Source organism: Macrotis lagotis, chromosome 8 (genome assembly GCF_037893015.1).
Source record: "Macrotis lagotis isolate mMagLag1 chromosome 8, bilby.v1.9.chrom.fasta, whole genome shotgun sequence".
NCBI lineage: Eukaryota > Metazoa > Chordata > Mammalia > Peramelemorphia > Peramelidae > Macrotis > Macrotis lagotis.
Genome location: NC_133665.1, coordinates 100,722,113 through 100,738,328, shown reverse-complemented (window position 1 = coordinate 100,738,328; position 16,216 = coordinate 100,722,113). Strand labels below are relative to the sequence as shown.

Here is a 16,216-nt window from a genome sequence, read left to right as displayed (position 1 = left end):
GGGTGATGATCAACTGAGTTGGACTTGTTCATTTCAGCAACACAATAACCAAAGATAATTCTAAAAGACATGTTGGAAATCAAGTAAATGTCTTTCAATTGGGGAATGGCTTAGCAAACTGTGGTATATGTATGTCATAGAACACTATTATTCTATTAGAAACCAGGAGGGATGGAAATTCAGGGAAGCCTGGAGGGATTTGCATGAACTGATGATGAGTGAGATGAGCAGAACCAGAAAAACACTGTACACCCCAACAGCAATATGGGGGTGATGTTCAACCTTGATGGACATGCTTATTTCATCAGTGCAACAATCAGGGACAATTTGGGGCTATCTGCAATGGAGAATACCATCTGTATCCAGAAAAACAACTGTGGAGTTTGAACAAAGTTCAAGGACTAGTCCCTTTAAATTTAGAAAAAAGAACAGATATCTTATTGTCTGATCTTGTTGTCTCTTATGCTTTTTGTTTCTTCCTTAAGGATATGATTTCTCTCTCATCACACTCAATCTGGATCAATGTACAACATGGAAACAAAGTGACAGATTGCTTTCCATGGGGGTGGGGGTGGGGGAGGGAAGTAAGATTGGGGAAAAATTGTAAAACTAAAATAAAATCTTTAATAAAAAATAAATAAAAGACTTGTGATGGAAACTACCATCCACATCCAGAGAAAGAACTGTGGAGTTTAAATACAGACAAAAGCTCACTGCCTTAAATTTTTAAAAGTTGTCATATGTATGATATAATTTTTTTCTCCCTTATGTTCTTTTTTCTTCTGTTTGGATTTGACTCTTCTTTCACAATATGATTAATATGGATCTATGCTTAGCATGATTATACATGTAGAACCTATATTAGATTGCTTTCTGTTGGGAGGAGAGGGAGGGAAGGGATGGAGGGAGAAAAATGTAAAACTCAATACCTTGCAAAAAAATGACTGTTGAAAACTACCATTGCATGTAGTTGGAAAAATAAATATTTAAATTTTTAAAAAAGATAACATATCCTACTCATAACTATGAGATATATGATTTGCTTCTCTCCATATTTTATAGTATGATCTTTGATATTTTAGTCATATATCCATTTAGAATGTAAAATGGAATATGGTGGAATGTATTGGTCTAAGCCTAATTTCCACCATCCTTCTTTTTTTGGTTTTCCTAGCAATTTTTATCAAATAGAATTATGTTTTCCTATTTGTCAAAACTGGGTCATTGAGTTCCATTGTTTCTGATTCTCCCTTGTCTGGTCTGTTCCATTGATCTTCCTTTATATTTATTTTTAAACTAGTACCAGATGGTTTTCATGACTGCTGCCTTAACCCACAGTTTGAGGTCTGGAAGTACTAGTGCCATTCCGTCTTCATCACTATTTATTTTCACTAGTGCCTTTTTTTTATTCTGGATCTTTTGTTTTTCCAAAAGAATTTTATTATTTTTCTGTAAAGTGTCCCTTTGATAATTTGATTGGCCTAGTACTAAATCTGGGAAATTCACTTTGGTAGTATTGTCATTTTTATTATTGACATGTCCCACCCACAAGCACAGAATATTCCTCTAGGTATTTATTTCTTTCTTTTAAAAAGCATCTTCTATTTAAACTTTTTGGTAGATTGTTCCCTAGATTTTTTTACTCATTCTACAGCTATTAGGCAGGTAGGAGATGCAATGCATAGAGAGCCAGACTTAAAGTCAGAAAGACTCATCCTTTTGAGTCCAAATCTAAACTCAGATACTTACTAGCTATGTGACTCCCAGGTAAGTCACTCAACCCAATTTGTCTCATTTTCTTCATTTGTAAAATGAGCTGGAGAAGGAAATGGGAAACCACTGTAGTAGTATCTTTGTCAAGAAAACCCCCAGATGGGGCAGCTAGGTGGCGCAGTGGATAGAGTACCCGCCCTGGAGTCAGGAGTACCTGAGTTCAAATGGGACCTCAGACACTTAATAATTACCTAGCTGTGTGGCCTTGGGCAAGCCACTTAACCCCATTGCCTAGCAAAAACCAAAAATAAACAAACAAACAAATAAATAAAAGAAAACCCCAGATGAGATCATGGAGATTTGGATCTGACTGAAACTACTGAACATGTTTATTTGGAATGGAATTTCTCTATTGTTGTCTCTTGGATTTTTGTTACTATTACACAGAAATGCTGCTCTTTTGAGTGTTTATTTTTGTAGCCTGAAATCTTGATACTGTATTATTTAATAGTGTTGCTGATTTCCTAGGACTTCCTGATCATCAGCAAATAGGAATAGTTTTTTCTATCTTTATGCCTTTAATTCCTTTCTTTTATCTTATGCTAATTTACATTTCCAGAACAATATCAAGTTATAATGGAGAGGGTGGACATATATGTTTTATTCCTCAGTTTATTGTGAAAAGTTTTAGCATATCTCTTTTGCACATGATGTTTACTTTTGGTTTAATTTTAAATAGATGCTCTTTATGATAGTAAAACCCCTCCATGCCTATGCTTTATAGGGTAAATGGATGTTGTACTTTATCAAAAGTTTTTCTGAATCTATTGAGATAATCATGTGTTTTGAATGTTTTTGTTTATAATATAATCAATCACCTTGATTTCTTTTTTAATGTTGAAAAATCCTTAATTCCTGGTATAAATTGGTTACAAGGAAAGATTTCTTGAATGAGTTGCTATTATCTATATGACAGGATTTTATTTAAAATTTCTGAATTGATATACATTTATGACATTCATGTATAATTCTGTGCTTTATGTCTACATATGTCTCATAAAAGGCACTTGATAGGTATTTTCTTATATTTAGGAACAATTTGTATAGTATGAATACTAACTGTTTTTTGATGGTATGAAGTTTTCCTATGAATTTACTAGGACAATGAGTTGTTATTGTTGTTTTAATGATTTCCAACTTCCCATCTAGCCCTAAATTCTTTAATCCAGTAAATTCTAGGTGGGATCATGGTCAGAGGCTTGTAGTTCAAACCTTGGTTTTATTTATTACTACTCTTGTCAGGTCGGGCAAGTCAAATCTCTCAGGGCTTCAGTTTTCTCACCTGTAAAATGAGGGGTTAGATTACCCCAAAGTTTCTCTTCAGCTTTAAATTATGATCCTAAAATTTCTTTTGAAAGAGGGTAGAGCTGGAGCCTCTGAACAACAAGCAGAGAATGGGAAAGCATATTCACAGAGACCACCAAGAAAAAGAAGAGCAATACTGGTTTGAGAAACTGGAGACAAGTGATTCCCTTGAGTAATCACCTCTGTTGCTCTGGACTCCAAGGTTCTGATAATTCTTCAGTTCCCATGACCTCCCACCCCACTTCAGAGGCCTACAGGAGGGGTTATACTATAAATTTTACTATGAACCAAAAACATTCCATTTCCATGATCCTGAATTGTTAAATCTCCTTCCATAATCATAATATGCTGACCCTCCAGCTTTCCCTCAACCTTGGTTCTCTCCATTTTTAAGGTATTTATGGTTATTTGATTCCACAGATTACTAGAACTAGATTTCAACCTTAATGTTTATCAAGTTTGAGGGAAGCTCTCATCTCAAACTAGAGGCCATCTCCATGAGGGCAGCTCAATACCTAATGGTCAATGTCAGACTGGCCATCATCTCCCTATGTGATATCCAGATTCTCCATCTTTCCATAGTCTCACAGTCAGTCCTACTTCGGTCTCAGTCTTGACCTTGTATTAACCAGTTTGACTGTGCAGTTGCCTTTTTGCCTCTTTGTCCTACAGCCATTAGAATATGCCAATCTTCCAACCTAGACAATCCACTTTCTTTTCTCCCCACTCTTGTGCTATTAAAAACTGCTGAAGATGACACAAACATGATGACCATGTCTTCAGAAGTTCACATATCTAGTCTCAATTGGACCCATACTTCAGCAAGGCAATATTTTAATTCCTATTATTTTGTGTTTCTATCATGGTCCTCTCAGTGGCTGTTCCAATACCTTTCTCCTGAAGCTTCTAAACCCATTGTCCAAATTTTATCTTTCAGCACATAACCTTGTCTCTGATTCTAAAATAAAATTAAAGTCATCAGGGGTGATCCCTATCATCTCCTCTCTTGCATGCCTTAATATTTCTCCATCACCTCAGCAATTCTCTCCTACCTAGCATGAGCCTCTAAGAAAGAGGCAGCCTTTTCTTTTCCAAGCAAACCCCTCTGTCTGTGCCTTGATCTCCTTCCCTCCCTCTCCACCAAGAGCTTACCCCTTTGATCACAAACCTTCAGTCTCTCACTATTTACTGGGTCCTTTGTCACTACCTATAAGGATATTCAGGCCTTCCCTCCACTTCTGTCTTCCTAAACTGCCAAACTAACTGTGAAATACAACTGTCTTTTCTTGGTTCTCTTGTTTTGGTAGTTCAATGGGCAGGTTATGCAAACTTTTTGTGCCTCAGTTTCTTCATCTTAAAGTGAGAATGTTGAACTAGTTGGCTTCTAAGGGTCCCTCCAAGCTCTGAATATGCAATGCTATAAGGGAGAAATTTCAAGAGGAGGAAGAGAAAAATTCTCTAAGGTGAAGATGAGGAGGGAATGAACACATTCCAGGTGTGGGGACTGAATTCTTAAGCAGACAAGCCAATTGTGAATACAACTGTCTCTTCTTGGTTCTCTTGTTATATGACCTTTTGCAACTTTGGATCCTTTACCATCCTTTTTCCTGGATATTTTTTCTTTTCCTTGTCTTTCCTGAATCTACTCAGTCTTGATTCTCTTGTTGATTTTGTAATTGCTCTGTTTCTTTTGTTGGATCATCATTTGTCTCCTGTCTTCTAAGTATGTGAGTCCCTCAAGGTTCTGTGCTGGATTCTCTTCTTTTCTCTCCACACTCCAATTATCCCATTTCTTGCACTCCATCATGATCCATCTGATTTATGACCTTTTTTCATTCCTCACATAAGATGTTATATTTCCTATCTCCATGCCTTTGCACTGGCCAGTTCCCACACCTGGAATGTGTTTATTCCCTCCTCATCTTCACCTTAGAGAATTTCTCTCTTCCTCCTCTTGAAATTTCTCCTTTATAGCATCATATATTCAGAGCTGGGAGGGACCCTTAGAAACCAACTAGTCCAACCTTCTTACTTTAAGATGAAGAAACTGAGGCACAGAAAGTTTGAGTAACTTGCCCATTAAACTCTAAGCTCCCTGAGGACAACTCTTGTGTTATTTTTTTTCAAGCCTGCTTCTGCATTGCTGTACACAGGACCTGACACATATTAAAAATTGAATAGAGGATATTGGTGTTCTATGATAGATAGAACATGGTTGTGATCAAAATTCTCTCTTAAAGCAGCTCAAGTAATCCTTCCACCCATCAATGAAGAGGGCATTCAGTCCCTTGCTTACAGGGGCAGCAATGTTCTTCAAGCAATGGGTGCAACAAAACAGGCCACCAACACCACCAAGGCCTTGTTCAATGAGAGGATGGGCATTTGGATAACACCAGAGAAGTTTATCATCAGTTTCCAAAACCTTTATACTCAGAGATAATAGCTTTTCTCTCAGTCAGCTGCATGCTTTTCTGAAGTTTTATTAACATGAAGCATTAATGATCAAAGCAAGATGGATCAAAGGGAACCATATCCTATCCATCCAACAAAGGGGAAGTGAAGGACCTTAAGTCTCTGGTTAGGGAGTAGATAGAGATTGGGAGAAGGGAAAAGAATAATTCTGATGGCTTCTTGAAGGGAGGAAAGAACTGAGCTGAGGATGGAGGACCTCAGGAACTTTGAAAGCCAAAGGTTCTACCCATCTTCCCAACAGCTTGCCTTGGTTTATGTTACATCCATCTCCTATGGCCAAAGACCACACTCCAGATCATGGCACCTACTCGATGGGGAATTATAATAAAAACAACCATTACAACCTATAATAGCAACTCTCAAGTGTTTTCCATACAGTAACTGACTCATCCTCTTGCCACTCAGTGAAACCGGGTTTTGAAAGTAAGGAAGGCTGAGAAGTCCTTCGAGGGAGCAGTAAGATTTGAGGAGGGTTTGAAAGAAGGCAAAAGAAGGGTAGTTGAGCAGAGATTGCAGGGACATGAGGAAGCTGTGTCACAGAGTTATTAGGACACAAAGGGACAGCAGCATCGAGATACATATGAGACAGGAAGAGGCCAAAAATGAAGAGTTTTTTTGGTTTATGGTTTTGATGATCCATGTGGAGAATGAACTGACTCTAGTATAAATTCCAGGTATTTCAGGATTTCCACAGCCAATTCCCCAGCTCACTATCCCTGCCTGTACCCAGGTGTCCTCTCCAACTTCACAGGCAAGAGCGCCCCCTGAATCCCCCTGGAGAAAGAGAGAGAAAGTTATAGTAGAAACTAGAACTTTAAGACTTGGAGTATGGATGAATGATGAGATTTTACTGAATTCCAGACACTTCAGGAAGGGTAGAAGAACCACAGAAGGGATTCTGTAGGAGCTGGGAATGAGAAACCACTTCTCCCACCACTTCTCAATTTAACACACACACACACACACACACACACACACACATGATTATTCCCTGACTTCCGTCACTACCTGAGACCAACTCAAATCCCCACCCCCACTGCAGCCATGGCTCCCTATCTCATCTTTCCTCCATTTTTCTTCACCATCCTGTTCTCTGTTTCGCCATAGGTTTTATGCCTGCCAGAGGCTTGACAGAGGCAGATGATTTCTGGACCTTGGCAGGCTCTCCTACAGGGACCTACATCACAAACACTCAATAGGAGAATTTGATGAAATCCTTAATCTTTCCAGCACAATGATTTTTTTTTTTGCCAGATTTTTTCCAGGAAGCAAAAAGTCATAAATCCAAGGAGGGAGGTCCAAAGGATTTATGTAGGGGGCAAAAGAGAAAAGAAACTATCTATTTCCATTATGGCCTAGACATTTGCTCAGAAGATTTAGAATGTCAGAAGTGAAAGGGATCACAGAGACCATCTGATCCAACTCCTTCATTATACAGATAAGGAAACTGAGATTCCAAAGGAAGAAATGGTTTGCTTAACATCATATACCTTTCTAGTGACAGGGCTAGGAATATATTATAGGGGTCCCATACCATAGACCTCAAATCCAAAGAAGGATTTAGAGAGACACAATCTGTCTCACAACAACCCAATTCCACTTGAATGGAATTAGTGTAATTATAGATTTTTAAGCTCCTCACCCCAACTCTTAACTTTATCATCTTGCTTCCTCTAGCTGGCTCTATCTACTTATTTTTAGAATCTTACCTCTTTGGACCCTATTTGTATTTGGTTTCTTCTCCACAGATTTTGGAGAGGGGAGGTTTCAGCTCTCTCTTTTTCTTCTCCATTGTCTAGACCTAAACTTTCCAATGACCATAAAGCAGTGACACTTCTCTATGGCTGACCATTCATCTTCTACCCAGGTGCTCTTAACTTCTTTTGGGGAAGTTTTTCAAAATAATATTTTTAAAAGAATAAAACAGATCATATTGGATTACAAAGGAAACCAGTTACATTGAAATTCATTTAACAAAATGTTACCAAAAACATTTAAGGATCACACATTAAGAACTATTGAGTTGGAGCAGCCAGGTTGCACAGTAGATAGAAAACTGGCCCTGGAGTCAGAAGGACCTAAGTTCAAATCTGGCAAAACACACATGACACTTACTAGCTGTGTGACTTTGGACAAGTCACTTAACCCCATGGCCCCAAACCATTTAGTTAGCAAAGGTCCAAAAAGACTGGTAATTCAGGCAATCCTGACTTTTGCTGATAATATTTAGTTAGAATCTATGGTGGCAGAGGGGGAGGTAGAGGGAGCATGGGAGGAACTAACCTGGCAGGAATCTTTTCCTTGTGGGTGATAGGCACAGAGCATTTCATTACTGATGATGGGGAAAACTGTTGTAAAAAACAGGGCTTTTGCCAGCATTTTGTTGCAGTGATTTTTTTCAATGATGTATAGATCAGCTTCCTGGAGTCGACTAGGATAGTCATCTTCTGAGGCTAGGAATTAACAGGCAATAATACAGACAAAAGGTCACCATCCCTCTACACCATCCAGTCTTCTCTTGAGGCCTCTGCTACCCTAGGAACCATTCACATCCTGCTCCTGCTCAAGCACATACCCCAAAGCCAGAACTCACTACAAAAGCAAAGCCTCCACCCACCAATGGTTCAGAATGCCAAGCCTTGGTGTCCCTCAGTTGCAGAGGACAATCGCAAAGTCTGGAAGGGAAAGGCAGATGAGAGAGACATGCATATGGAGGGAGAGAAAGGGCTAGAGAAGAAATACTCTGTGGGTACAGGTAGTGAGACTCACCACTTATAATAATTATAATTGCTTGCATGAATTCACTGCTTTCTTCTTCTTTTCAAGACCTCCAAGAAAACTTCTCTGACCCCTTCAGCCCACAGTGAATTTTCCCTCTTCTGAGTTCCTATAACCCTGTCTGCTTACCTGCTAAACACAAGGTCAGAAAGACACTGAGTCTTTTGAGATTAGAATCTCAAGGCAGTAAGGAGCCTTGGAGGTCCCTAGTCCTCTCTCCAACTAGATGGGGAATCCCTTTTACTTTATTCATGATAATAGTCATCTAGAGCTGGCATGAAACTTTTAAGTAACCAAAAGTTTGGTTGAAGGCAGCCTGTTCCAATAGGGAACTGCTCACAATGTGAGCAAATTTGTCCTAATTTCTCTTGATCCAATTTCATTTTCATATTACTACCCTAGGAATTCTTAAATTGGGGTCTGGGAATGAGTTTTTAATATAATTTACCTTATCACATGGAGGGGGTTAGGGGCATGGCATTCTCCCCACCCCAACTACCACCCCAGTAATCTGTTAAATATATGTAAAATTATTTGGCCCTTCCTTCATACTAGAGAATAAGTCTGAATTTTTTTCCTTTTTGGGGTATTTTTGTAAAATTTGGATTAAATATTTGGTCATAGATTCTGTGTAATCTGCTAGTTTGCACATGTCATCTGCAACTTCCTCAAAACTCTCCCAAAATTCTCATTTAATTTCATATGTTGACAACAATGCAGTTAAACCCCAATGGGGAAAGTTGAAATGTGGAAAGGCTAACTGTATTTTGAAGGTTGCATTCAAATATAATTGTCTTCCTTTGAATTACTAAATATTCTCACTAATACATTTAAAACAATCATACTAAGCCTTACATGTTGTTGTTTATGTTTCATACTAAGTCTTACATGTTGTTTATGCTTCATTCTCTCTCTCTCTCTCTCTCTCTCTCTCTCTCTCTCATTTTTGTGGGGCAATGGGGTTAAGCTAATAAGTATCAAGCATCTGAGGCAGCATTTGAACTCAGATTCTCTGGATTCCAGGGCTGGTTTGCTATTCACTACTCCACCTAGCTACCCCCAGTTTATCTTTCATTCTCAAAGAGGACCATGACATCAGGGAGGTGATGCCATGTCATGCAAGTGAATTGGATTTGTTAGTTACCAGCTTCACTTTTTCTTTCAGAGTCATCTGAGTCCAGTGGCTAGAAATGACTGGAGATGGCCCTGGATGCAATAGAACTTGGCCTCTTTAAGCTAAGGTCTTTAACAAGTCTCAGTTTGACAGAGGCACTGATTAGTCAAAAAAAAAGATCACTCTGGAGGGAAAGACCCTCAGGGTTTCTGGCCCAAACAGAAACAATTGCTATTTACTTTCAGTCTGAGCCAAGCAGAGCCATCTCTAATCATCCAAGTCTGTATCTGGCCACTGAACCCAGAGGGGCTCTGGAGGAGAAAGTGAGACTGGTAACTTTGCACAGCCTCCCTCACTCAAATCCAGTTCATTTGTATGTCATGATATCACCTCCCAGTTCAGGAACAAAAGACAAACAACAGCTTGGGTGAGCAGTAGGAACTGCCCCACAGCTGGCCAGTTAAACAACACAACTGTTTCTTACTTTCTTCCTTCCTTTCTGCTTTCCTTTCCCTTCCTTCTAACAAGATAAATTATCACACCCTTCCTTACCTGTGGGTGTTGTGACCAAAGGAATGGATCAGTGTTGAACACTGAAATCTGGAAAGTTTTCTTAGGGTTTACCAGCCCTAAATCACTCTGGCTCTCTCAATTACTCTAAGGATTCCATAGGTTTCACCAGATTGCCTAAAGGGTCCCATGACAAATGAAAGTTTAGAATTTCTGCCCTACTAAGCTATACAACCTCTTGTCGGCCAATGGGCACTAAACAAACTATTTAAAGACCCTTAGCTCCAGCCTTTCCCACTCTGCTCCCTCCCTCTCCAGCCCCCTCACCACTGACCTCCAAGAGGGCTCTTGTCATCCTGGTAAGGGAAGTTAGCCAGCCAGAGGCCAGGGCTCCCACTGTCTCTGAGCTTCAATCTTGTAGACTAAGCTGAAAAAAAAAACAGCTCTTGGCTCTGTATTGGGGAGACCAACAACCACATTCTCCTCTCTCACCTTGTTCAGGTCTTTGAGTTAGGCCCCATCCTGTCACCCAGCAGCGGGTCCCATTCTTCAAGTTGAATTTATTAGATGGGAGACAGATAGGTTGAATCTTCCGGGAGAGGTTCACAGGAGATTGCAATTGTATAAGGGCAAGGTCATTCTTGATGATAAATAAGTCTGTATAAGAAGGATGGATGATGATGTCCTTGACATAGGCGACAGTACTGTCCTTAGAGTTGTAATATATATCTCCAAGCTCCACAGTATAATCATAATTCCTGTGGAAAAAGAGAAAACATCATAAAATATGTAGTTGGCTTAATTTCATATGAAAATATCTTTCTAGGATTTCACAGCTTCCTTTAACCTGTTCACGTGGACCCTCAGCTCCAACTTTACTCATCTCTTGCTTGTTTCAGAAATGTCATTCTCTTCCCTTTCATCTGGAACTTTGGTCACACTGCCTTATCCTTTTCTTCCCAACCCACCTACTTTTGGGAACAGTGGTACCCCCCTTTCTTCTTACTGCTCCTTCTTTTAAACCCAGTGAAATTCAAGACCTCCAAAAAACTTTATTTGACCCCTCAACCCACAACAAGTTGTCTCTCCTGAGTTCCTATAATCCTGACTAAACTGTACTTATTCATCTGTTATACACATCTTCAGATTTTCACAGGGTCATCTTCTCAATAGCTGAACCAGTTAAACCAGAGGCTTTAATTCTTTCCCATCTGGAACTTCCACTCTGGGATCCATCCCATTGCTTAGTAGCCACCATTGTTCCAGACAAAATCTAAAATTTTCCAGACTAGACTGGCCCTCCCGGTCACGTTTCCCTCCCATGGAAGGATAGCAATTCTTTGCAAGCAGAAACAAATTTTGTTTAGTGTTTATATCTCTAGTATCTAGTATAGAGCTTAGCACCCTAGTAAGCATCTATGCAAAGTCTTTTCATGCATTCTTTACATTTATTATAATGCTATTTGGGGGGGGTTAGTTCTCTTATTTCTTTAATAAATTTGTTTTCTAACTACAGGCAAAGATAGTTTTCATCATTCAATTTTTGGTAAGATTTTGAGTTCCACATTTCCCCCCCTCTTCCTTCTCCACCTCCCCTTGATATCATGTAATCATTAGATTATTCATTATAGGTTTTATATGTATAATATGTATGTATATATATATATATATATATATACTTTTTTAAAAGCAATCTGTACAAAATAGAGATTCATGATTTTACATATACTCTTTTTGTATACATTCTAAATCCCCAACAAGATTTTAAGCTCTGAGAACAAGGATCCCCCTAGTATAATCAATCAATCAATAAACATTTATAAACTAGGCCCTTTGCTTACACTCAGGATGCAAAAAAGAAGCAAAAACACAAAAACCAATCTCTGATCTCAAGGTGTTTACAGTCTAATGGGAGAATAACTTGCAAACAAATATGTATAAAATAAGCCACCTAGAGACTAAATAGGACATGATGATGTTTGTCCTTTGATCTTGAAGAAGACCATGATATCATATGATGCCATGACAAGCACATGGACTGGATTTGAATGAGGGGGCATTGTGCTAAGTCACCAGTCTCACATTTTCCTCCAGAGCCATCTGGGTCTAGTGGCCAGATATGAATCAGGATAAGTGGAGATGGCCCTGGAGATAAGGCAATCAGGGTTAAGGGACTTGCCCAAGGTCACACGGCTAGTCAGAGTCAAGTATCTGAGGTGGGATTCAAGCTCCCATCCTCCTGACTCCAAGGCCAATACTCTATCCACTGCAACACCTAGCCCCAAATAGTACATGATTAATAGAGGAAGACAATACAATTAAGAGGGATTGGTGAAGACTTCCTGTAGAAGATGGGATTTTAGTTGGCATTTAAAGAAAACCAAGGAAGTCATTAGAGTGTAGAAGGGAGAGCATTCCAGTGATAGAGGACAACTAGAGAAAATGCCTGAAGCCAAGTGATGAAGTGTCTTGTTTGGTCAGAAGACTAGTATCACTGGATGGAAGCAGACGACATTTCAGGGAGTAAGATGGAGGAAGACTGGAAAGGTAAGGGGGGCCAAGCTATAAAGGGCTTCGAATGCCAAGTGGAATATTGAAGGTCCCTCAGAAGATATTTTGCTCAGGGTCTGATACACTTAATAAATACTTTTTGATTAATTGATTGGTGGGATAAGTGGAAGAGAAATTTAGGTACAATTTTCCTAGAGGAACATAAGGTATTTTCAGCTCTCTGATTTTGTGGAGGAATTCATGATAATATCTGAAATAGTTTTCCTCCTGTGTGTGTGTGTGTGTGTGTGTGTGTGGTCTGGCAAAGGGGGAAACTCACCACATGACACAATGCGCTGCTGTTAACACCCATTCAGTATCAATGAGGCTTCCTCCACATGAGTACAAATGATGAATTTTCAGGCTCACATGCCAGGGCCACTTACATGGTACAGCATTCTGTCCTTGAATGATTTTCCTAAATGGATGATACTGGCCACAAGGTATGCCTAGGGAAGAAGTTAGCCAGACATGAAAAGGAGGAAGGAGATAGATACATACATAGAGAGAGAGAGAGAGAGAGAGAGAGAGAGAGAGAGAGAGAGAGAGAGAGAGAGAGAGAGAGAGAACAGAGACAGAAAGAGTGATAGAGAAAGACACAGAAAGAAAAAGAAGAGAGAAAGGAAAGACAGAAAATCAGACAGGGATAGGCAGAAAGACAGGAGGTGAAAGTGAAGAGAGAAAAATAGAGAGAAGAGACTGAGAGAGAAAGAAACAGAGACAGGGAAAGACAGAGAACCTGAGAAAGGAAAGAAAGAGAAAAACAGAGAGAGATAAAGACATAGAAAGGCAGACAGAAAAACAGAGATAAAAAGACAGACACAGGGAGAGACAGAGAGAAATAGAGAAATCAAAGAAAGAAAAGCAGAGAGACAGACAAAAAAACAGAAAAAAGACAGATGGGGAGAGACAAATAGAGAAAGAGAAAGCAAAGAAAGAGAAAACAGAAGAAAATAAGAAGACAGAGAGTGAAAGAGTAAAAAACAGAAAAACAGAGATAAAGACATAGAGAGGCAGACAGAAAAACACAGAGGAAAAAGCAGACAGAGAGAGACAGAGATAGAGAAAGCAAAGAAAGAGGAAAACAAAGAGCTAAAGACAGACAGAAAACAGAGAAAAGACAGATGGGGAGAGACAAATAGAGAAAGAGAAAGCAAAGAAAGAGGAAAACAAGAAAAATAGAAAGACAAAGAGTGAAGGAGTAATGAAAGAGAAAAACAGAGAGAGAGATAAAGACAGAGAGGCAGACAGAAAAAGAGAGAAAAAAGCAGACAGACAGAGACAGAGATAGAGAAAGCAAAGAGAGGAAAACAAAACTAGAAAGACAGAAAGAGAGTGAAAGAGTAAAGAAAGAGAAAAACAGAGAGAGATAAAGACACAGAGAGGCAGACAGAAAAACAGAGAAAAAAGCAGACAGACGGAGAGAGAGACAGAAATAGAGAAAGCAAAGAAAGAGGAAAACAAGAAAACTAGAAAGACAGAAAGAGAGTGAAAGAGTAAAGAAAGAGAAAAACAGAGAGAAAGACACAGAGAAGCAGACAGAAAAACAGAGAAAAAAGTAGACAGACAGAGAGACAGAGAGAGAAAGCAAAGAAAGGAAAACAAAGAGATAAAGACAGACAGAAAACAGAGAAAAAGACAGATGGAGAGAGACAAATAGAGAAAGAGAAAGCAAAGAAAGAGGAAAACAAGAAAAATAGACAAAGAGTGAAGGAGTAATGAAAGAGAAAAACAGAGAGAGAGATAAAGACACAGAGAGGCAGACAGAAAAACAGAGAAAAAAGCAGACAGACAGGGAGAGACAGAAATAGAGAAAGCAAAGAAAGAGGAAAACAAGAAAACTAGAAAGACAGAAAGAGAGTGAAAGAGTAAAGAAAGAGAAAAACAGAGAGAAAGACACAGAGAAGCAGACAGAAAAACAAAGAAAAAAGCAGACAGACGGAAAGAGAGACAGAAATAGAGAAAGCAAAGAAAGGAAAACAAGAAAACTAGAAAGACAGGAGAGTGAAAGAGTAAAGAAAGAGAAAAACAGAGAGAGATAAAGACACAGAGAGGCAGACAGAAAAAGAGAGAAAAAAGCAGACAGACGGAGAGAGAGACAGAAATAGAGAAAGCAAAGAAAGGAAAACAAGAAAACTAGAAAGACAGGAGAGTGAAAGAGTAAAGAAAGAGAAAAACAGAGAGAGATAAAGACACAGAGAGGCAGACAGAAAAAGAGAGAAAAAAGTAGACAGAGAGACAGAGATAGAGAAAGCAAAGAAAGAGGAAAACAAAGAGATAAAGACAGACAGAAAACAGAAAAAGACAGATGGGGAGAGACAAATAGAGAAAGAGAAAGCAAAGAAAGAGGAAAACAAGAAAAATAAAAAGACAAAGAGTGAAGGAGTAATGAAAGAGAAAAACACAGAGAGAGATAAAGACACAGAGAGGCAGACAGAAAAAGAGAGAAAAAAGCAGACAGACAGAGAGACAGAGATAGAGAAAGCAAAGAGAGGAAAACAAAACTAGAAAGACAGAAAGAGAGTGAAAGAGTAAAGAAAGAGAAAAACAGAGAGAAAGACACAGAGAAGCAGACAGAAAAAGAAAGAAAAAAGCAGACAGACGGAGAGAGAGACAGAAATAGAGAAAGCAAAGAAAGGAAAACAAGAAAACTAGAAAGACAGGAGAGTGAAAGAGTAAAGAAAGAGAAAAACAGAGAGATAAAGACACAGAGAGGCAGACAGAAAGAGAGAGAAAAAAGCAGACAGAGAGAGAGACAGAGAGAGAGAAAGCAAAGAAAGAGGAAAACAAGAAAACTAGAAAGACAGAAAGAGAGTGAAAGAGTAAAGAAAGAAAAACAGAGAAAGACACAGAGAAGCAGACAGAAAAACAGAAAAAAGCAGACAGAGAGAGAGACAGAGAGAGAGAAAGCAAAGAGAGGAAAACAAGAAAACTAGAAAGACAAAGAGAGGGCGAGAGAGTAGAGAGAGAAGCAGGGCAGAGAGAAGTGGCAGGCTGGACTTCTCCCACTGGGGGGATAAAAGGGGCTCCTGGGGCCTGGGAAAGGGCTTCACTTGGGGGTCCGTCGAAGGCGCCCCCTCCTTTGCCAGGGAAGCGCCTCCCTCCGCGGGCCCCGCCAGGCCGCAGGCCGAGGGCAGAGCGCGGCCCTGGGCGCCCCGGCGTCACGTGGGGGGCGCCCCGCGTCACGTGGGGTGGGCCCGGCGTCACGTGGGGCGCCGGGCCCAGGAGCGCCTCGGCCTGGCGCGGGCAGCGCACACGGAGGCCCGGTGCCCCTCCCCCGCCCCGCCCCGCCGACCCTCTGAACACGGAGGGCCCGCACCGGGGACGCCGCACGGCCAGAGCAGCAGCAGCGGCAGCAGCCGCGGGAGCAGGGGCGCCCCAGCCCTCGCCAGCACCCTGCCGGGAGCCCCCGCAACCATAACCAGTGGCCCTTCCGCGAGGCGCTCCGTAGCCCCGGGGACACCCCTCCCTGCAGCGCCCCCTGCTGCGGGGGCCTTCTGAGCCCCTTCTACAGCGCCCCCTGCTGCGGGGGCCTCCTCGGCCCCTCCGCACAGCGCCCCCGGTGGTGGCAACCTCCAAGGGCCGGGACAGCATCTCTGGGGACCCCGTACCTCCTTTCAGACTCTCCGCGGGGGCAGGAGGGCTGTGTCTTCTAAGACAGAGATAGACAGACAGACAAGGAGAAAAAGCGACAAAGAGAGACAAGATTTGGGG

The 16,216-nt window shown here is 40.6% G+C and overlaps 1 protein-coding gene across 4 annotated transcripts in view; it reads right to left on the bottom strand.

Annotated features, from left to right (window-relative positions):
• Window positions 1-15,982, bottom strand: part of LOC141495895 (putative serine protease 45) — a 36,062-nt gene extending 20,080 nt beyond the window's left edge. For 3 of the 4 annotated variants that reach the window (XM_074197761.1, XM_074197760.1, XM_074197763.1), the window contains exons 1-4: window positions 15,822-15,982; window positions 12,783-12,951; window positions 10,445-10,710; window positions 7,834-8,003 (exon numbers count right to left, since the gene is read on the bottom strand). In XM_074197761.1, the coding sequence (XP_074053862.1) occupies window positions 7,834-8,003; window positions 10,445-10,710; window positions 12,783-12,951; window positions 15,822-15,921 (705 nt within the window). In that variant the 5' untranslated portion in view covers window positions 15,922-15,982. Of the gene's footprint in view, window positions 1-5,540; window positions 6,325-7,833; window positions 8,004-10,444; window positions 10,711-12,782; window positions 12,952-15,821 lie in introns of those variants that run through there. The other variant, XM_074197762.1, reaches the window with a different exon arrangement.
• Between the last annotated feature and the right edge of the window lie 234 nt (window positions 15,983-16,216).